The 22,835-nt window shown below is 43.9% G+C and overlaps 1 protein-coding gene across 1 annotated transcript in view; it reads left to right on the forward strand.

Moving 5' to 3' along the window:
• The window catches only part of EI24 (EI24 autophagy associated transmembrane protein), an 89,219-nt gene extending 71,121 nt beyond the window's left edge, over positions 1 to 18,098 (forward strand). The window contains exons 9-11 of the mRNA XM_075909260.2: positions 11,089 to 11,200; positions 12,452 to 12,526; positions 13,470 to 18,098. Coding sequence (XP_075765375.1) covers positions 11,089 to 11,200; positions 12,452 to 12,526; positions 13,470 to 13,632 — 350 coding nt within the window. The 3' untranslated portion in view covers positions 13,633 to 18,098. The remainder of the gene's footprint in view (positions 1 to 11,088; positions 11,201 to 12,451; positions 12,527 to 13,469) is intronic.
• Positions 18,099 to 22,835: the final 4,737 nt, after the last annotated feature.

The raw sequence follows: 22,835 nt of genomic DNA on the forward strand, positions 1-22,835 counted from the left end.
AGCAGAAATTCAGGATGGTGACTCTAACTTCTATATTTCCAGCCCTGAGCAATGGCAATTGGTTCACGTTCCTCAATCTATAAGATGCGTATTTCCAAGTGACGATACACCCAGCACACAGACGTTTTCTGAGGTTTGTTGTGGGCACGCAGCACTTTCAGTACAAAGTCCTCCCGTTTGCTCTCTCCTCTGCACCCAGAGTGTTTTCAAAGACACTTGTGGTGGTGGCAGCGTACCTTTGTTGTCAAGGCATCATGATCTTCCCATATCTGGACAATTGCCTGATCAAGGTTCATTTGTTCAAAAATGCACTGTCTGCTACTCAGGTCACACAAGACTTATTCGCAGATGTGGGCCTTGTATTGAACGTTTCAAAGTCTTCGCTCATACCACAAAAATCCTTCATGTTCATTGGGGCACGATTAGATTCTATGAGGGCCAAAGCCTATCTTCCTACAGAAAGTTTCACAAAATTCAATACCTCACACAGACACTGTCCATCAGCCCAAGAGTGTCAGTACTTACTTTTCTCCAACTCTTGGGACACGTGGCGGTGACGACACATGTAGTGCAACATGCCAGACTATGCCTCAGGTGTCTGCAGCATTGGCTGCCGCCCATATATGTCCGGACGATTGCAACATACACAGACTAGTAACATTCCCTTTGACAGTGATACATCTGACCACAGATCTTGGGAAGGAATTCCTCCTGTGATGGAATTCTCTGACCAACATGCTTTCCGGGGTTCCTTTCCACCGTCCACATCCCACTGTCCAAGTTACTTTGGACGCCTCTCTCCTAGGATGAGGAGCCCACTGTGAGGGCGAATTAGCTCAAGGCCAATAGAATGCTTAGGAAGCCCTACAGCACATCAGTCTTCTGGAACTCAGAGCGGTGTTCAATGCATACAAGATATTCCTTCCCAAGATCTGTGGTCAGATGGTTCAGGTCTTCTCCGACAACACCACCATGGTGTACTACATCAACCGACAAGGAGGGGCCCAATAAAGGTCCCTGTATGCAGAAGCCACAAAGCTATGGAATTGGTGTATCAATCACAAGATCACTCTCATAGCAACATACCTACCTTGCAAAGACAATTCCATTGCAGATGCCTTGAGCAGACACCTGTTTCCTCAACACGAGTGAGAACTCAATCACGTGAGAACTCAATCACGAAGTGGTCCTTTCCATATTCCAACGCTGGGGGCACCCCAGTATAGACTTGTTTGTCCCAGATACTGTTCCAGAGCAAGTCTGTGCCCCAAATCTCTGGGGAATGTGTTCCTGATCAGCTGGACTCACCACCATCTTCTCTGTGCTTTCCCTCCTTTGCTGACCTTGGCACCAAAAGTGGAAGTGTCCTGATAAAATTTGCGGATGACACAAAGTTGGGAGGTATCGCCAATTCAGAAAAGGATCGGGATATCATACAGGAAGATCTGGATGACCTTGTAAATTGGAGTGATAGCAAAAGGATGAAATTTAATAGTGAGAAGTGTAAGGTTATGCATTTAGGGATTAATAACAAGAATTTTAGTTATAAGCTGGGGACGCATCAGTTGGAAGTAATGGAGGAGGAGAAGGACCTCGGAGTCCTGCTTGATTATAGGATGACTATGAGCCGCCATTGTGACATGGCCGTGAAAAAGGCTAATACGATCTTGGGATGTATTAGGCGAGGTATTTCCAGTAGGGATAAGGAGGTGTTAGTGCCATTATACAAGGCATTGGTGAGACCCCATTTGGAATACTGTGTGCAGTTCTGGTCTCCCATGTTTAAGAAGGATGAATTCAAACTGGAACAGGTACAAAGAAAGGCCACTAGGATGATCCGAGGAATGGAAAACCTGTCTTATGAAAGGAGACTCAAGAAGCTTGGCTTGTTTACCTTAACCAAAAGAAGGCTGAGGGGGGACATGATTGCAGTCTTTAAATATATTAGAGGAATTAATACCAGGAAGGGAGAGGAATTATTTAAGCTTAATACCAATGTGGACACAAGAACAAATGGATATAAGCTGGCTAGTAGGAAGTTTAGACTTGAGATTAGACAAAGGTTTCTAATCATTAGCGAAGTGAGGTTCTGGAACGGCCTTCCAAGGGCAGTAGTGGGGGCAAAAGATCTAGCAGACTTCAAGATTAAACTAGATGGGTTTATGAAGGGGATGGTTTGATGAGATAACATGATCTTGGTAACTAATTGACCATTAATTATCAGTGGTAAATAGGTTAATGGAGGGATGATAGAAGTTACTATAGAGAACTTTCTGGGTGTCTGGCTGGTGAGTCTTGCCCACATGCTCAGGGTTTAGCTAATCACCATATTTGGGGTCGGGAAGGAATTTTCCTCCAGGGTAGATTGGCAGAGGCCCTGGAAGTTTTTTTGCCGTCCTCTGTAGCATGGGGTACAGGTCACAGCTGGAGGATTCTCTGTATCTTGGGGTCTTCAAACTATCTGAAGGCTTCAATATCAGATACAGGTGAGAAGATTATTCTAGGAGGGAGTGGGTGAGATTCTGTGGCCTGCATTGTGCAAGGGGTCAGACTAGATGATCATAATGGACCCTTCTGACCTTAAAGTCTATGAGTCCTATTCCATTTCTCCCAAGAGTGCTGGAGAAAATAATCAACGACAGGGCCACAGTGATACTAATAGCCCCCTTCTGGCCCAGACAGACGTGGCTCCCTCTTCTACTGCAAATGTCTCGCCGACCACCATATCCGTTACCCAGATGACCAGATCTGCTCATGCAGCCAGGGATGTTCATGCCACAACCGCAGATCGACTGAATGCACCTCATGGTGTGGCTCCTAGCTGGTTCCAAAGCACAGGACCACTTTGTTCACAAGAGGTGAAACATATATTACTTCATAGCAGACGTGGCTCCACACGAAATACTTACCTTCATAAGTGGCATCGGTTCCATTCCTGGTGTGTAGCCAACGGGTTCAATGCGATGTCCACTCCAATTCACTGCATTCTGGACTATGCTCTCCATCTGCACTACTCTAAATGGGGTCTTTCATCTATTTAAAGTCCACTTTTCGGCAACTTCTGCATTCAGACAATCAATTGAAGGCTTTTCAATTATGTCTCATCCGATGACTAAACGTTTCCTGAAGGGATTAATGAACTTACACCCTCCACACAGGAAACCACCTACTCTGTGGGATCTTGAGTTTGTTTTGGACACTCTCACATATCCACCATTTGAGTCTCTAGCCACATGTGACATTCAGACTCTCACCATGAAGGTGATATTTCTTCTAGCCATAATGTCGGCCAGACAAGTTGAGAGTTGGCAGCTCTTTCAGCTGATCCTCCATACACCCTGTTCACCAACCAAAGGATAATACTACACTCGCACCCAAAATTTCTGCTGAAGGTGAATTCGGAATTTCATATCAATGAACCTATAATACTCTCGATTTTTTTTTTTTTTTTTTTACCCCAAACCACATGCAATGACTCACGAAGCCCATCTACATATCTTGGACGTCCGGAGGGTGCTCACTTTTTATCTGGATCGGACTTGCCCTTTTCGATGATCCCAGCGGCTTTTCCTGTGCTCTGACGGAAAATCCAAGGGCCAACCGTTGTCTTTGCAGCGGATATCTAAAATAATCTTGAAATGTATTACCGCTTGCTATACTTTACGGAACAAGTCCATATCAACACCTATTACGGCTCATTCCACTAGAGCAACATCCACTTCTCTAGCTTTTCTCAAAGGAGTCTCAATCCAAGATATTCGCTGTACGGCGACATGGTCTTCGGACATGACTTTTGCTAAGCACTATGCCATCAACACAATTGCTCGAGAATCAGCACAGTCCTCTGCGGTGTTGTCCATAGCAGACAGATCTTAACTCCGATCCCCCCTCCGCAGATGAGGCTACTGCTCCACCTCAAGTGGAGCACCTACAGGGACGCCACCGAAGAAGAAGAGGAAATTACTCATCTTGTGCAGTAACGACATTTCTTCGAGGTGTATGTCCCCATGGGTGCTCCACGACCAGCCTTCCTCCCCTCTTTGGAATTTCTCCTTATGTTTTTCAGGAGTGATCCGGTTCAGAAGAACTGGCGGGAAGCCGGACTTAGCGCAAGCTAACATAAGAACATAAGAACGGCCGTACTGGGTCAGACCAAAGGTCCTTCTAGCCCAGTATCCTGTCTACCAACAGTGGCCAGCACCAGATGCCCCAGAGAGGGTGGACCGAAGAAAATGATCGAGCGATTTGTCTCCTGCCATCCCTCTCCAGCCTCTGACAGACAGAGGCCAAGGACACCATTTTATCCCCTGGCTAATAGCCTTTTATGGACCTAACCTCCATGAAATTATCTAGCTTTTCTTTAAACTATTATAGTCCTAGCTTTCACAGCCTCCTCTGGCAAGGAGTTCCACAGGTTGACTACACGCTGTGTGAAGAAGAACTTTCTTTTATTCGTTTTAAACCTGCTACCCATTAATTTCATTTGGTGTCCTCTAGTTCTTCTATTTAGGGAACTAATAAATAACTTTATCGGCCCTCTCCAGGCCACTCATGATTTTATAGACCTCTATCATATCCCCCCTCAGTCTCCTCTTTTCTAAACTGAAAAATCCCAGTCACTTCAACCTCTCCTCATATGGGACCCGCTCCAAACCCCTAATCATTTTAGTTGCCCTTTTCTGAACCCTTTCCAAGGCCAAAATATCTTTTTTGAGGTGAGGAGACCACATCTGTACACAGTATTCAAGATGTGGGCGTACCATAGTTTTATACAGGGGCAGTAAGATATTCTGGGTCTTATTTTCTATCCCTTTCCTAATAATTCCTAGCAACCTATTTGCCTTTTTGACTGCCACTGCACTCTGTGTGGAAGTTTTCAGAGAACTGTCCACAATAACTCCAAGATCCCTTTCCTGATTTGTCGTAGCCAAATTAGCCCCCATCATACTGTACGTATAGTTGGGGTTATTTTTCCCGATGTGCATTACTTTATACTTATCCACATTCAATTTCATTTGCCATTTTGCTGCCCAATCACTCAGTTTGGTGAGATCTTCTTGCAGTCCCTCACAGTCTGCTTCTGTCTTGACTATCCTAAACAGTTTGGTATCATCCGCAAACTTTACTACCTCACTGCTTACCCCTTTCTCCAGATCATTTATGAATAAGTTGAAAAGGATTCGTCCCAGGACTGACCCTTGGGGTACACCACTAGTTACCCCTCTCCAATCTGAAAATTTACCATTTATTCCTACCCTTTGTTTCCTGTCTTTTAACCAGTTCTCAATCCAAAAAGGACCTTCCCTCTTATCCCATGGCCATGTAATTTACATAAGAACCTTTGGTGAGGGACCTTGTCAAAGGCTTTCTGAAAAGCCAAGTATACTATATCTACTGGATCCCCCTTGTCTGCATGCTTGTTAACCCCATTCAAAGAACTCAAATAGATTAGTAAGACATGATTTCCCTTTACAGAAACCATGTTGACTTTTGTCCAACAAATTATGTTCTTCTACATGCTTTACAATTTTATTCTTTACTATTGTTTCGACTAATTTGCCCGCTAACAATCAGCACAAGCAGCATGCGCGGTCCGGCTGGACCACAGCTGACGACAACTACGACTTGTGGCGCCGGGACGAGCCCGACACCTCTAGTGGAGCATCCACGGGAACATACACCTCGAAGAAACATCATTACTGCACAAGGGGAGTAACTTCCTCTTCCCATCTCACAGTCACCAGATATGGGCAGATGGGACTTAAAGGTAAACTCTGACATCACAGCTAATCTTTCACTGGCCCATGCTCCATTGCAATGTGAATCCAAATTCTGATAGGGATCTTGAGTCCACACCTTTCTGGCATCAAGGTATGAGTTCAACCATAGAGCAGTACAGGAGGCTGAATACATTTCACAATCCATTTAACATTGGCTGATAAGGGGCCACTATGGATGATTTTCTGCTATTCTCTGTTTTTCTGTGGCTGAGCACTCTGGTTGTGCTATGTCAAGTCTCTTGCTTGCTTATTCATTGAGGCTGTAGCAGAGATGAGAAAGCAGGGCAGGGAAGATGTGTAGAATAATAAACATTTGTTTGAGGGCCAGATGCAGTCTGAAATTCTCCTGGTGGTTCTCACTTGAAAACTTTGGATTTAGCATCCTTCTGACTTGGTTTGCAGGTATACCATGGAATTCTCAATTCGAGGGAGAAAACAAGGTTCTCTTCTGTAACATTATTTTAGCTCCAAATCTTTTTCACTCCATGCAATTAAGGGTATGTCTACACTACCACCCTAGTTCGAACTAGGGTGGTAATGTAGGCAACCGGAGTTGCAAATGAAGCCCGGGATATGAATTTCCCGGGCTTCATTTGCATAAAGCTGGGTGCCGCCATTTTTAAATGTCCGCTAGTGCGGACTCCGTGCCGCGCGGCTACACGCGGCACGGACTAGGTAGTTCGGACTAGGCTTCCTATTCACGAGGAGTAACGGTAGTTCGGAATAGGAAGCCTAGTCCGAACTACCTAGTCCGTGCCGCGTGTAGGCGCGCGGCACGGAGTCCACACTAGCGGACATTTAGAAATGGCGGCTCCCGGCTTTATGCAAATGAAGCCCGGGAAATTCAAATCCCGGGCTTCATTTGCAACTCCGGTTGCCTACATTACCACCCTAGTTTGAACTAGGGTGGTAGGGTAGACATACAAGTCATACAAGAACTAAATCCAAAGAGGCAGTTTTACCCCTATAGGAACCATTTGAATTCTAAATTCAGTTTGAGGGGAAAAAATCTACCAGAAGAAAAGCGAACTTTCATTTCTAATACTAGAGCTCTGGATTGGGAAAGGTCCTGATGACTGTCAGGTAAGCCCAGGCTATCTCTTGCCCTGTTTTGCACATATCTAGATATGCAGAACATAAACATTTACATGTCTCTCAGACATATGGTAAAATTGTCATACCTGTTTAACCTTTTCCAGCAAAGATAATAGAAGAAGAAAGAAATGTTGGTATCTTTTTTCAGATTAGAGCAAGATGCTTTGACAACTCGTCCTGACAAAAGATCCCACTAGGGTTATCCCTAGGGGTCCATGGGGGTTGGGGCAACACCCCACAGTGCCCCAGGCAGGCATCGAGCCCAGGGCAACCCCCCTTCCCGGCCTCTGTTCCACCCCTTCCCCAAGCCCCGCATCTGCTCTGCCTGTGCCCCCATCCCTGAGTAATGTAGGGGGCCTGGCACACGGCAGCAACAGGGGTCTGCCCTGCTGCTGACTACTAGCCTTCTGCCCTCCACCTCTTGGGAGCAGAGCATCCAGGGGCTTGGGCGCTCTGCTTCACCTGTCACAGGGGAGTGGAGCAGGCTGCTGTGCCATGCCAAACTGCCCCCTCTGTGGTGAGTGTAGGAGGGCATTGCTGCCCTGTGCCAGGCCCCCGGAATACCTCAGGTGCCTTCCAGCTATCGGTTGCTCTGTAGATGGCTCTGGATTCCATGTTACTTTTCACAAGAGGAATGTTAGTTCAGTTATCCCAGTTGAAATAACTTAATTCTGCCACCTACAGTTAACTATTAGTTAAATTTCAATTGAACATAGTGTTCTTTTTTGAATGATGTCCCCGGGATACGCCACTGTTGGCATTGGGATTGTCCTGGTGCCACTGATCGGTGACTTTTACAGCAGTATCCAGTTGGGCTATGCATGCATGAGAGGTGTGTGGTGTTCCCACCTTTGAAGTTAGCGCACTCAGCCCAACTTCTCTCAATTCCTTCTTTGCCACCCTCAGCTACAGATGGAGCTCCAACTTTTTTCTTTTCCATGTCACTTTTGTGAAGAAAAAGGAAGAAATTTAGATAGATATTATAGACATATCTGTTCCTGTTTGTTTTTCTTTTGTTAAACAGTTAGTAGTTAAAAATAACCAGTTATTTTACTTCAGCTTGTATATAGTTAGTTAGAATAACAGTTTATAGCCGTGGCGAACTACAAACCACCCCCCAAAAACGAAAGAGAGAGCTTTTACTTATAAATTAGAGTCTACACAGCACTTAATTTGAAATAGCTATTTCGAATTTGGCACTACTCGTAGAATGAGGTTTTCGAATTAAGGGTGCCGCTATTTCAAATTAAATGTGAAATAGCGGTTTGCATGTATAGACGCTATTGAAGTTAATTCAAAATAACTGCTGTTATTTCAAATTAACTTTGCAGCGTAGACATACCTTCAGAGAGTAGTTATTAATAGTTCACCGTCATGCTGGAAAGGTATAACACATGGGGTTCCGTTGGGATCTGTTTTGGGACCGGTTTTGTTCAATATCTTCTTCAATGATTTAGATGATGGCATACAGAGTACGATTTTTAAATTTGCAGATGATAACCAAGCTGGGAGCGGTTGCAAGTGCTTTGGAGGATAGGGTCATAATTCAAAATGATCTGGACAAACTAGAGAAATGGTCTAAGGTAAATAGGATGAAGTTTAATAAGGACAAATGCAAGGTACTCCACTTAAGAAGGAACAATCTGTTTCACACGTACAGAATGGGAAGTGACTGTCTAGGAAGGAGTACTGCAGAAAGGGATCTAGGAGCCATAGTGCACCACAAGCTAAACAGGAGTCAACAGTGTGACACTGTCGCAAAAAAAGGCAAACGTGATTCGGGGATGCATTAACAGGAGTGTCGTGAGCAAGACACAAAGACTATGTCTACACTGGCGCAGGTTCTTGTGCAAAAACAGATGTTCTTTTGCAGAGTGTCCACGCTGCCCGCCCACTCTTGCGCAAGAAGATTTACAGTAAAGCATGGTAAGAGAGAGCTTCTTGCACAAGAGCTACGCTTTTTTCTAACAAGTGTACGCTCTCTTGCGCAAGAGGGCAGTGTGGACGCATGGCAGGGGTTTCTTGCGCAAGAAAGCCCTATGGCTAAAATGGCTATCAGAGCTTTCTTGCACAAGAGAGTGTCCACACTGCCATGGATGCTCTTGCGCAAAAGCACGTGGACGTGTTTTTGTGCAAGAGTTCTTGCGCAGGAACTCTTGCACAAGATGTTCTTGTGCAAGAACCCGCCAGTGTAGACATAGCCAAGAAGACATTCTTCCGCTCTACTCTGAACTGACTAGGCCTCAGTTGGAGTATTGTGTCCAGTTCTGGGCACCACATTTCAAGAAAGAAATTGGAGAAGGTCCAGAGAAGAGCAACACAAAGGATTAAAGGTCTAGAAAACATGACCTGTGAGGGAAGACTGAAAGAATTGGGCTTGTTTAGAAAAGAGACGTCTGAGAAGGGACGTGATAGCAGTTTTCAAGTATCTAAAAGGGTGTTACAAGGAGGAGGGAGAAAAATTGTTCTCCTTGGCCTTTGATAATAGGACCAGAAGCAATGGTCTTAAATTGCAGCAAGGGAGGTTTAGGTTGAACATTAGGAAAAACTTCCCAACTGTCAGGGTGGTTAAACACTGGAATAAGTTGGCTAGGGAGGTTGTGGAGTCTCCATCACTGGAGATATTTAAGAGCAGGTTGGATAAACATCTATCCAGGATGATCTAGTCAAGGGGTGGGCAATAATTTCTGTCAGGAGAGGGCCACTCCAAGATTTTGGAAAGTGGTTAAGGGCCACACTTTTCTGTGTTAGGGGTGTGGGGTCTAGGATGGAGATTGGGCACAGAGTAAAGGACTGGGGTACAGGAGATGGTGTGAGGTCTGAGGGGAATTTTGGGCAAAACATGGGGTTGTGACCTGGGTCGGGATTGCGGTGTAAGATCAGGGAGGGGGTATGGGTGCAAGAGGGGATTCTGGCCTGGAGGAGGGGCACTAGGAGGGTGTAAAGTCTGGGAGGGAGCTGTGACATTGGGAAAAGGGGGTGCAGACTGCAGAGGGTGGTGACTTAGGACAGGGGAATGAGATGCAGGGTCTGGGAGGGTGTTTGGGTGCAGGAGAGGATTCTGTGCTGGGGGAGGGTTGTAGGAGGGGATTCAAAGTCCAGGAGGGAGTTGTGACCTGGGGCATGAGGGTGCAAAGGGTTTGGATGGTGACCTGGGGGAGGGAGTTGGGGTGCCAGAGGCAGACTCTGGCCGGGAGGCGCTTATCTAAGCCCAGCACTCCAAGGCAGGCTGGACTCCCTTCCTGCTTTAGCTCTGCCTGAGCAGGCTACTCCCTGCACTTGGCTGTCAGCTCTGGGAGGGGAAGGATATTTGCACTGCTCCCATCCCCCAGACCAATTGTTCAGCTCCTGTTGGCTGGTAGTTTCCAGCCAATAGGAGCTGAGGATTGGGCTGGGGTCAGGGAGATTGCAGGAAGTTTCCCCCACCCTGCAGAACAGAGAGCCGCGTGGACTGCGCTTTAAACCGCACAGCTGTGTGCTTGACAGTTCCAGCAGGGTGATCCGGAGGCTGGATCTGGCCTCCAGGTTGTATTTTGCCAGCCCTGATCTAGACGTTGCTTGGTCCTGCCATGAGGGCAGGGGATTGGACTTGATGACCTCTCAAGGGCCCTTCCAGTTCTAGCGTTCTATGAAATTCTATAGTCTTCCATATTGTAACTAAGCTCACCAGCTTTTCTGAGGTTACACTTACAAGTCTTGATGTTATCTAATATTGGAGTTTAAGCAACTGCTTTTTGTCTTGTGCCTTTTGCCTTTATCAACTCAGTGGGTCCAGTAAACCAGTTTATAATCCGTTGTTTTACTATAGATAAATACAAAACTTAGATTTTTAGGCTCAGAAGAACATCTCTATTTCTGTGGTGTTCCCTTCTCAGATTTTACAGAAAGCTTCAGATTCTATGGGGATCTCTTGTCAGATTTTATTGACGCGTGATAGAAAAATTCTATCACCTCATACTTCACATACCACTTTTGAGGCTAATATTCTTTTGGTTTGTTGATTTTAAAGGGTAGAGCCAAAATCTAATTTATATGGAAACTTATTTGCAACCTTAACTATGGAATGGGCACTACAGCTCCCTTTTGTAATTTGTAAATTACTTTGGGATCATTAAGGATGCTTGGCATTCTAGAAATGTGAGATTTAGTGACAACACATGTTCTGTACCAAAACTCTCCTGCTTTTCTGTATGCTAATTTGTATATTTATTAGGAATTGAAATGCATCAACGGTTATCCAACATTGAGAGGAACTGGCCCTATTACTTTGGATTTGGTTTACCTCTGGCTTTTCTTACTGCAATGCAGTCATCTTACATCATCAGGTAAATTTCAGTGTGAATGGGGAATACAGGGGTGATCGTGCTTTGAGGGTGATAAATGCAGAGGTAACATGTCACTCAGACACCACCCAAAATTTCCACTCTCCAAGACACCACCAGAGAAATGTGAATGTCTCCAACTTCTTCAAATCAGAGGAGTATATCTGCTTCTACAACAGTACCATAAGAAAATAGCTCTTGCTAATAAGTAGTTGGAGGAGAATAAAACCGGGAAACTGCATTGAGGAATAAGGAAGTTTTTTCCATTAAAATCGGAGCTATAGTGCAGGTTCTTCCACAGAATTTCCATACACCTATGAGACATATTTGGATAGTAGGCTTTCCCTTACTTCTTGCCGCACTGTATTGATCATTTGGAGGTACATTGGCTGGGAAAAGCTCAGAAATCCCCTCTCTGTTGAGATGTCATTTTTATTTGCTTTATGATTTCTCATCCTGCTGTGACTCTGCTGCAACCTTCTCCCATACAGTTGGAAAAAGCTTACAGATGGAGCCAATGTTAGTGGCGTATTTCTCTTTTAATAATGCATAGCAGTAAGCAGTGCTAGCATGGGCCACGATTTATTAATACAGACACGCTTCTCTGAGTTGCATTTCTAATTGTTTCGGTCTTGCCTAAGTTAACACTGAGCATATATTTGGGAGGTAAAACCCAGTGCGTATCAAACTTTGTATCTGTCGTTTTCCTAAAATTCACTGAATATTTGCACTTAAAAGAATATTCCAATGCATCTCAGCAGGAAAAGAATTAAATGTAACCAGTTTCTATTGTAGTTATTTGTCCTTTAGTTACATGGTCAGTTTCACACTTTTTACTCATTGTCCAGGTGACTGAGATTCTCACTTAAGATTGCAGTGAACTGGTGATGGTTGCAATAGACTAGTCCCATGAAGCCCACAGCAATCTCTATTTGTAGGTGCAGCCTATTGAAGCTACAAGTCCCAGCACAAGATACTCTCTCTGAGCTGAGCTGCTGCAAAATGTAGTCTCTGCACAGTGTGTTTCCCTGTTAAATATTGTGACAGATGCCATCTGCTCCATTTATTACCAATTCACTATGGCCCTTGTTTGTGCTGTTTGATTTCTCCTTTGTTTGAAAGTCTTCACTTTGCACAGGGATGTTCTGAAATTAGATTTGGTTACATGGGAGATCATTTTCCTGTGTAATTTTATTAGGACACATACCTGTAGTAATTGACTTTTTGTTCAATGTGTTGCTTTTTCCTTTGCAGTGGCTGCCTGTTCTCCATTCTTTTCCCTCTGTTTATTATCAGCGCCAATGAAGCAAAGACACCTTTGAAAGCATAGTAAGTCTTTTCCTTAGTTTCAGAAGGGCAGTAGTGTCAGTCTGTTTTAGCAAAAACAACCTGGAGTCTTGTGGCACCTTAAAGACTAACCAATTTATTTGAGCATGAGCTTCAATGGGCTGGAACACACTTCAGATGCATGAAGTGGAATCTTCAGTTTGGCAGGGATATACACACATGCAAAGATGGGAGTGTTACATTACTATTCGGAGGACTAATGCTAATAAAGCCAATTCAGTCAGTCAGTCAGGATGGATGTGGCTCACTCACAGCGGCTGATGGAAAAGTGTGAATTCTCTTGGTGTTCACACCTCCCCCTCAGCTGCTGTGAGTGAGCCACATCCACCCTGAGTGAATTGGCTTTGTCAACACTGGTCCTATGCTTGATAAGTAACTCACTTTTTTGTTATTAGTGTGTAAAAAAATACACAGACACACAAGTGCTAGCCTCTGTAATTTCCACTCCAGTTCATCTGATTAAGTGGGTTTTACCCAGGAAAGTTTATTACCGGATAAATCTTTTAGTCTTTAAAGTGCCACATGACTCCTTGTTGTTTTTGCAAATATGTTGCACTCCCTGAATGGAGGGAGGGGCATGCCAAAACCTTGGGATTCCTGGACAGCCATTAACTCAGCTCTTATTGTCAGCTTCGGGCTTTTGAAGACTGACTTAACCCCAAGGTTGAAATAATTGGGTCTGGAATGGAGGCATTCTACATTTCCAGGGGGTATGACAAATGTGCTTGCATTGGGCCTCTACTCTTTGTTACTGTAGAATGTATCTACTAATTTGTGCTGTGAATAAGCTCATTATCTGAATATACTGAGCAAAATATAAAAACAGACAAAGGGAGCTTCTAGCTGCACTATTAAATTAGCATGTTTGTGTGCAAGATGCACCCACGCTGGGATGGGAGCTCACAGCATTTGTTCTGTGTTTCAGCCATTTCCAGCTGCGTCTCTTCTCCTTGGTGGTTTTCCTCAGCAACAGACTCTTTCACAAGACTGTTTACCTTCAGTCCACCCTGAGTAGCTCCTCCTTGGTGGATAGAGTGCCCTCTCCTTACCCATCTCCTGCCAAACAGAAGGCTGCTTTGAGACACTGAACCACAACCAAAGGGGTGTGTCATCCTTGGCTGCTACATGTGCCCCTGTGACCTAGGGAAGGGCAGGACCCATTCTGCCAAGGGGCTTGTGCATTCCCCCTCCCCCCATCACCTTTTTAAGCACCACTTGGACATAAATTTTGTGTCACATTGAGAGCATGAATGGAAATCTCCGGAAAAGTCTGGATTTTTAATCCCTTTGTGAGTTTTAAAAAGCCAGGTTCTCTGTGCTGTTTTATAGAGTGTAATGGACCTGTGCCTGTACTGTTTTGTATACTCTCTTTTCCTGTGCCATTTCCCTCCATTTCCCAAGAAAAATGGTTTTGTAATCCACATTTTGTTGTAGCTTTGTGAAGCTGCTGGGAGTCTTTTCAGTAGATTGCATCACAACTATGATCATAGTTTTTTGTATATTGTATCTCAGGTCAGGGTTTTGTAATTCCTGCTGTGCTGAAAAGCAGAATTGGAAGATAAACTGGATCATGCGGATCTAGGGGCAAGATCAATTTATATAGAGAGGGGACTCTCCCAGCCCAATATTCAGTGAGATTTAGTCAAGCTCATTTTGTCAACTGGCAAACTTTGGGTTTGTCAGTACAAGTGCCACCTTATATTGGAGTGCATCCGCTTTCATCAGCATGAAGCAAATTCTAACTTAAACAGCAGACTTTTTTTTTAAAATCCTGTGTGGAGCTAGTGAAGGCTCCTGAAATTTCAAAGGGAAATTGTATAAACAAGGTCAGGAACTGCAATGGAAACTTATTGAAACACCTTTTAACTGTGTAGTTGGGTTGTAAGATTTTTTTTAATGTATCTTTTTGTCTCAGCAATCAGATGCTTTTGAAAATTGCCTGCCAGTTTTCCATGGAGACACCATGTGTATTGATGGTATTTAAAAACAAAATCAAAATTATGAAGGTTCCAAATTGTATCTAGCAACACAAGGGAGAACAGTCAGTTTCTGCTGAACTCATGGGAGAACACACAGACCTGGACTGCACCATTGCCCTACTTAAAGTAGGGCATGTGTCTTAGAGCAGCAGTTCCCCACCACTGTTCCACGGCCTCGTGCCAATCCATGAACTGCTGGCTACTGGGCTGCAGCAGCTCTCGGGCATGGGGTACACTTCTTAGTGCCTCCCCTCCCGCCGCAGCTGTTGGGAGAGGCGTGTCATGCCCTGCCTCTGTCAGCCAGTGCCAGGCAGCTGTGGGGATTTGCTCCTGGATGTAGAAAAGTGGTTCGCTGCATGGCAGCGGAGATTGGCATGGCAGCCTTAGAGCAGCTGCAACCTGGGGAACAGCACTCAGCTGGTGGCTGGGAAGCAGTGCAGGGCTAGTTGAGGGGGCGGGGCAGGGCAGGCACTGGGGAGCTCCAGGGGCTGGGCTAGTGCTGGGGAGCTCTGGGGATGGGGCTATTGTTGGGGGCTGGCACTGGGGTAGACTTTATGGGGGGTTGGGTGCAGTGTGGCTCTAAAGGGGGCTGGCACTGTGGAGGGGTCTGAGGGCAGGAAGCTGGCATGGGGGGATGGGTTCAGGGGACTTGGGTCAGTGGCTGGCACTTGGGCGTAGTGGGGGGGGGCTCTAGGGTTTATGGCTGGCACTGGGGAGCTCTGGGTTTGGGGTGTACTCCAGTCCTGGCTCCCAGAGCCACCATGAACAGCTGGCTTCAGCTGCAGCAGGTGCCTGCCACGTGGCAACTGCTGAAGCTAGCTGTTTACAGTGGCTTTGGGGGCTGGGGCTTTTGGCGGACCAGTAACATTTTATTTGCATAATGAATATGCAAATATGTAAATAAAATGTTACCAGTCTGCCAAAAGTTTGTGAATAGGTTTGCTGGTCCGTGGTATAAAAAAAAAATGTTGGGAACCACTTCTGTGAGAAGCATCGCAAGTCGGGAGCATCATAACTCAAACCCTCATTTATGATAGGCGCTGTGCACCATTGTAAATGCGGGCCAAGGACGTAAGTCAGGGGTTTCTGGCCCCTTCTGCACTTACAACAATGGTTGTAAGTGTGGGGAGCCGAACTCGGGCAGTCGCAAGTTGGGGGCTTCCTGTATTAGAGAAGAGAAAATTTAACATGAAAGGCTCCAAGTCTGTTACCAAGGCACACTATCTCTACTGCAATTGTTGTCCCAGCCTAGGTGAAATGGTGTTGGCCTAAGTACATCTATTTGGTTGTTGCTGCAGTGAAACTGCTTTGTCAGCTCAGGAAATGTGAATGTGTGTGTGTATTCTGTATACACAAAGGTAGGGTGAGCAATCCTGCTTCTACACAATGTTGTTCTTGCATGTAAAATTTCTGTTTGGCAGAAAAAAAAATCTGTGAAATTCAAGAAGCGCTTGGTTTTTCAGACGTGAGGTTGGTCTACAGAAACTTTTCTCTGATATTTTCACACTGAAATATTAAATGAAAATGAGAAAAAAATCAAAAATTGCATTGGGTTCTGTCTGAACACTGAAGTTAATGTTAAAAAGAAAAATGTCATTTTACGGTGGCTGGGTTATTCTTAAAGTCTAAATTGCAACTCAGGGAAGGGGAGGGGGAAGATTTGAGAAATAGGTCAATACAACTTGATCCTGGAGGCAAATGAAAGAATCTGAACTTCCCTTAAGCTTCTCTAAATAATGTAAATAATTCTTGGCTTGCTACAAAGCACCTTAGGCACTTATGGATGTTACGTACTCTCTTCTAGCAAGCTACAGGAAAGAGAAGGGGCAGATTAGAGTATTTTGAAAATTGACATATATGAAAGCTATTATATACAATCGTATTTTACAGTAAAAACAAACTTTGTTTAACAGCAAGTTAAAGTTACTAAATGACAATATATTAATCTATTACTTTATTAACACACCAGTTATTTCAAAGCAAGTAAATAGTTTAGGACTGTATACCTGACGCTGCCCACTTGATAAGCAATCATATTGATCTTATCAGGAATTCAAAGATCTGTACATCTTTAACAAGAGCTTGAGTTTCAGGGAGATTTAACCCTTGGAAAGTTGTAAGGGATGGTAATGAGCTAATTTTTAAGTCAGAAAGGAGAGAGACAAATGATAGACTATTCAACATTCAGTTCAGGATAGCTTTAATGGCCTGTAATTAAAAAGTTTTGACAAACTTTCAAAAACTTTTTTTTGCTTTCTGAGGCCGTCTCCCCACTTGTGGGAAGATGGATGCTGTGGCAGTAGATCTTCCAGCAGTCGACTTAGCGGGTCTAGTAAAGACTTACTAAATAGAATGCTGAGAACACCCTCATTGGCACTGATACACTGTCGCAAGGACTAAGGGAAATCTATGGGAGAGTTTCTCCTGTCTGACCTCCCACTGTGGAGTTGCCCTAGGAAAAAAACCAATGCAAGGTACATCAATTTCAGTTACACAATTCACATAGCTGCAGTTGCGTATCTTGCATTGATTTTGTCTGCCACTGTGGATCTGGCCTGAGTAAATGTGGCAATTTTCAGACCGAACTGCTTTTCTAATTCAAAATTTTGAGGCTAAATATGAGCAATAGAATGGAAGCTAGTTCAATATTTAACTGTAATGGAGTAACTGCCTTTCTCCAGTATGCTATCTGTTATTGTTTGATCATACATACATAGATTAACATGGCTATAAGGAGCTCCTTTTTTAGGCCAACTTGATAAATTAATGTGACCTTAACTGAAATAAATAGCCTAAAGAAGAGTGACACTTGGCATATAACCTAGTATCTTTTCTAGTTTATCTAACACTTCATGCTAGAAGTATGTTCACCATTAGCTCAATAGTGATTTGAAAGTTATGAAAGTGATAGCCATTTGAGGGAAACTCCATGTTCTAATATACTCATTGTCGTCTTGGTTTTGTAAGTACTGGGTTTCCAAGAGTTAAAGAAAGGAGGTATTGCTGCTTTATTTGCAATTGTGCTAGCCAGCTCCCTTCCTCTACCTGTAATAGCAAGCACTTTCTGTTTTCTGGACAAAGACCTCTGTTCCAGAGGGGGGTCTGCTGTTTCCTAGTCAGGTATGCACCAGCAAATGACCAGTGGTTCTTTAACTGCTCTCAGCTCTGGTCTGCTGATTAGCTAAGGAAGCCACATGCTATAGCGCACACAAGAGGCAGGCAGTAGTAATGCAGTGGAGCTCAGCAGACAAGCTCATTACCAGGCTTCCTCTCCCTACCTACGTACAAAAGGCTACAAACCCAGTACAGTGGGTAGGATTCTTCTGCCTCTGTGTGACCTTGTTGATTGCCAGTTTTTGCCTGTCTAGAAAAAGGGAGTAGAAACTTCTCTACTTTGCAGTGTTTTCCTGAGGAATTGAAACTGGGAGGCAGGTCAAGTATACATAAGGTTGAAAATGGGCTGTACGGCACCACAATAAAAACTGAAAAATGCTTCACAACCATTTTTAGATTTAACTCATGTTTTAAAATCACCAGAGAAATTAAAGTTGGCTACTCAAGCCTCTTATAAAGAACTACATCTACATTCTTTCTTGGTTTTGTACAACACTGTTAATGAACTTCTGGAATGCAATTGGTTCATTTTTGGTGGCCAAGAGGTGGCTAAATAAGTATCCGGTAATCTCAATCCTTCATTATTAGTTTGTGGTCAGGCACAAGGTGACTGATGGGATGAGGTCTTCCTCTTAGGAGTGCTTCCCAGTGTGCCAACACAGCCAATGGCCTTCCTGCTCTCTGGGGCTTCTCACCTCCTGGTCCTGCAGGGCCAACTTTGCTGGTTTCCCCCAGCCAAGACCTCAAGCTGAGATCCTTGCCCCACGGAGAAGCAGTACAGGCACTGGACCTCTTCAAGTCCAAGGAGAGTGCAGTTTTGGGGCCAGCTTCCTTGGATACCACTTGCCAAATAGGATCAACTCCCCAGTGAATTACTTGGGAAAGCTCCTTTTAGCAATGAAAGGGAGAATGTACACAGTAGTTGCCCCTCTAGCTAACAATAATTTACACTGGTTTAATAGAAATAAGTGATTTTATTAAGTACAGGCAGTAGGATTTAAGTGGTAATAAGTGAGAACAGGCAGAGCAAAGTAGGTTACAAATGAAAAGAAACAAAACCACTTAACTAATTCTTAAGCTTCAGTACAAACTTTTCAGACTCACCCTAAAACCTCTTTTTCAGCTGCCCCTCCAAACGAGGGTTGTCTCCCCGCCCTGGGGTCTTTGAGTCCTTCCTTCAGGTGCAGCCCCAGCCAAAAGACCCAGGCCTGTGCTTTCCTATTCTTTTTTAGAGAATTGAAGCCATTTCCTACCAACCACTGCTGAGATTTAAGGACAAAAAGAGATTAACACTTGTTCATCAAGACATCGATGTTAACACTCTGGATGCTTCTCATTCATGCATTTAAAACCCACAAAATATTCCCCGCTCCATAGGTCTAATTTTACACACAAAAATGATACATACATCAAAGAAAGATAAACAGAACCAGCAGATCATGACATGAAGATTGATAGCTTGTGTATAATAATTTGCTCAAAGCACCCTTGAGTTATGTATATTCATGTCCATTTCATAAAGCATGGGGGGAGGAAGAGAGGTCTGTCTCAGTGACTTTCAGAAAACAAAATAATATTCAATGATGGAAAAGAACACTCAACTGTAGCTGTTGTGACTAGGAGTAAGAAGAGATGAATTCCTTCTTTCATTACAGTGTCAAACTAGTGAAGATTAAGACCTTTAAGTCAATTATTCATTTGTTCAGCATTATATTCTGTGTTCAAATTCTTTGTTCTGTCTTGGTCCAATAGCAGCCCCATTGCTGGCAGTGCCTCACTTCATTCAACCATGGGTGTTTTATAAGCCAGGCATCTGTAAAAGTAAAGGTTGAGAAGAATAAAAATTTTTAGTTGTAGCATTATAAGAATCAAGCCTGGCTTAATGCACACTTCTTGTCCTTTTCATGTAAGGATTAAATATAAAATGCCTTTAGTCATCTTCTGAAGTCTTTGCTTCTTCCAGTATGTTTTCCATGGATCTCTGTCGATCAATACAAGCTGCATTTGGATCAAAGATTTACAACTGTTGTAGCAGATGCATGAATGACATTGTTTGATGACCCAAGTGATTTCAACATTATACTTACGAGTCAGAGAATGGCAATAGTCTTCTCTGAATGCAGTAGCAAAAGTAGTCTGAGCCTCACTACTTAAATCTGTCCTCTCAGTAGATGCTTCCCAAAGCTAATAATAATAATAATAGTTCCTGTAATTTTAAGACAGTAGCCTATGACTGCTGATGAGAAAGCCAGTTCTAAGTTGAACTAATGTGAACTTAAGGTCCAGGATATCTCCTTCTCCCCTCTCCCCTCCACAATATATTCAGTCCTCTTGTTGGAAGAAAAAAAAAAAAAAAAAAAAAAACACAACCACACAACATATTTGACTTCAATGTATTGAAGACTATGCAATTGGAAATAGATGGCTGCTGTATAGCAGATATTAGGGTTACACTTTTCTCTGAGCAAAGATTGTACATGACTGTCTTTCAGGGACATTTGTAGATCCATCAAAAGCACATGAAGCCATCTCTTTGGAGTTCAATTTACGAGCATTTAACTCTAAGATGTGGGTTGCCACAGACACAGCTGATATCTCTAATCTGAAGATCTAGAAATGTATGTAATGGCCTAGCACTGACATCAAGTTAACATATGCAATGACTTAAATGTACAGATGAAAATAGGTGTCAGATATCAGCCCTGTTATGCTCATGTTCTGAATATGGTGAGAGTGTACTTAACTTTTTCAGCTGCTTTTTACTGTTGCACCACAGACTTCTCACTAGGTAGGTGGGTTTGGGGCAGAAAGATTGGTCAGAGCCAGTATCTAACTTCAGGATTAACAAGTGGTAATGCACTTAGTTTTGGCTTCTAGTTTGGAGCATTTAATATCTCTTGTTTAAATAGAAAGTATAATGTGACCGCCATGATGGTTCATGTAAACTTATGTCTCCAGCATCAACAGCCTCATTTAGTACCTCTGAAATTGGCTTTGACAATGGCTCATAAGGCTTTCTTTATGTTGATGCAATCTTGAGGCTCGATGTTTTGTGGCCTTTTCATGTCGTTGGTCTGCATTGACTTTACTGATCACTCTGGCAAACCAAACTTCTCTACTTTTACTGTAAAATCCATGGTACGCCCACATCTTGAATACTGTGTCCAGTTGTGGTTGTCCCATCTCAAAAAAGATATCGGAGTTGGAAAAGATATAGAAAAGGGCAACTAAAGGAACAAATGCCCATTGCTGGGGGAAACCAAGCAGCAAGTACCTAATTGAAAGTGATATTTCCCAGACACTGGCTACTTTGTACACAGGGTTTATAAACCTGTCTAATTCAAAGCCAGGCTGCAAACACATGAAGTCTTGTCAGGTTGAACAACCAGGACATCCCTACTTGGAGGGCTACTGGGGCAGAAATTTCTGTAGTGATAACATAAGGCTTCTTTTCAGGAGGTTATTGATTGCTTTGGCTACTTGGATCACAATAGAGCCCATTGTACATTTCCCTACTCTGAAATGATTCTCAACTGACCAGTAGCTGTCTGGCATCACAAGCTTCCACAGGATTATTGCCACTCACTTCTCAACTGTCAAAGCACTTCATGGAGAGGGAAAGCTATTTGCAAACTTCCATGGAAGTGGCCTTAAACATGCAAAAGTCTTGCAGCCACTGCTGATTGTCCCATAGCTGCATCACAATGCAGACCCACCAGTATGTGCTTCTCTTACAGAACCAATGTTCCACTGTGTCAAGAGAACTGAATGCCAGCAGCATTTGCTAGTTGCTCCAATTAAGTGCGTTGCAGAAGAGTATGTTCATGGCCTCCCAGGATTCTTCTTTGTTCCAACAAGCCCCAGATATGCTCTGAATATACTTCAGCATAAGATGCACCATGATTAATATGATTGTCATAATACTTTGCTGCTGAACAGGTTCTATGATGGGTTCCATGCTTACCCTGTGATTGGCATATGCCTGGATAACCAGAGGGGAAAAGGGACTGTTTTCTGTTGCTTTCAAGTGAGGGGTGGTAAGGAGGAGACAATGATGACATGTACCCAGGACTGCACAGTTTTGGTCCCAGCATGCACTGAGAACATAACCTAGAATGCAAAGGGGTGGCAGGAACTGTGGGATAGGTACCCACAGTACATTGCTCTCAAAGTTGACTGTAGCCACTCTGAGGATGCACTACTTCAGATTATGTTGAATTCTTGTGCACAGTGGGGACAGGCATCTTTGACATTACAAAATCAGGTGCTAAAAATCAACCTTAATAAATTTAACCATATGTAGTGTAGACAAGGCCTTTAGAACAAGGCCTTACCTCTGAGCATCCACAGCAACCAGCTGTGCACATCACCCTGCTTGCTTCACTGTGACGGGGTGCAGTCACAGTAGTCCCTTGGGATTGTTCCCCCCACTGTGCTGATCATGCCACTGACACCCACCTTCTTGCTCTCTGGGGGATCTGTACCACCCTGTCCTGCTGGGCCAGATCTTCTAGTCTCTCCCAGGCAATGTCCAGAGTTAGGAGGGTCATCCCTCCCTTGCAGAGCAATGCAGACAACTAAACCACTTCGGCTCTGGGATGATATAGTTCTAAGCCATGACACTCAGGAAACCAACCCCCAAATATCACACACACACACACACACACACACACACACACCACATTTTTCTCTGTGCAAAATTTTACACCGTGAAGTTCATCAAGTAAGCCCCCTTTATCAATGAAAGAGATATGTACAATGGTTTCTCACCCCAGGTAACAATTATTTACACTGGGCCTGATAAATATACTTTTGTTTACTAAGTACAAATAGTAGGATATAAGTGGTTGCAAGTGAAAACAGACAGATCAAAGTAAGTTACTAAATTAAAATGAATAGAAAACACATACCTAGTTCTAATTCACTAAGAAACTTATGTGGCAGAGTCAGACCCACTCCTGGGTCCCAGACCCCCATTCTGCCCACTATCCCACAGTTTTGGGGCCACCGTACAAGTCTCACTCACCTTGTTTCAGCGTTTGGCCTTCTGTCCCTTGGCAAAACAACAGAGTGCTGGGTCCCGTGGGGGCTGAGTAAACAGTCCTCCACTGGCTACTTGGAGAAAGGGAGACTCCAAACACTCCCTACCCAAGCCTTTCGCCTCTCCCTGCAGCCTTTAGCAGTGCTGGTGTTGGTCT

This window comes from Pelodiscus sinensis, chromosome 25, assembly GCF_052426305.1.
Source record: "Pelodiscus sinensis isolate ZL-2025 chromosome 25, ASM5242630v1, whole genome shotgun sequence".
Lineage (NCBI taxonomy): Eukaryota > Metazoa > Chordata > Testudines > Trionychidae > Pelodiscus > Pelodiscus sinensis.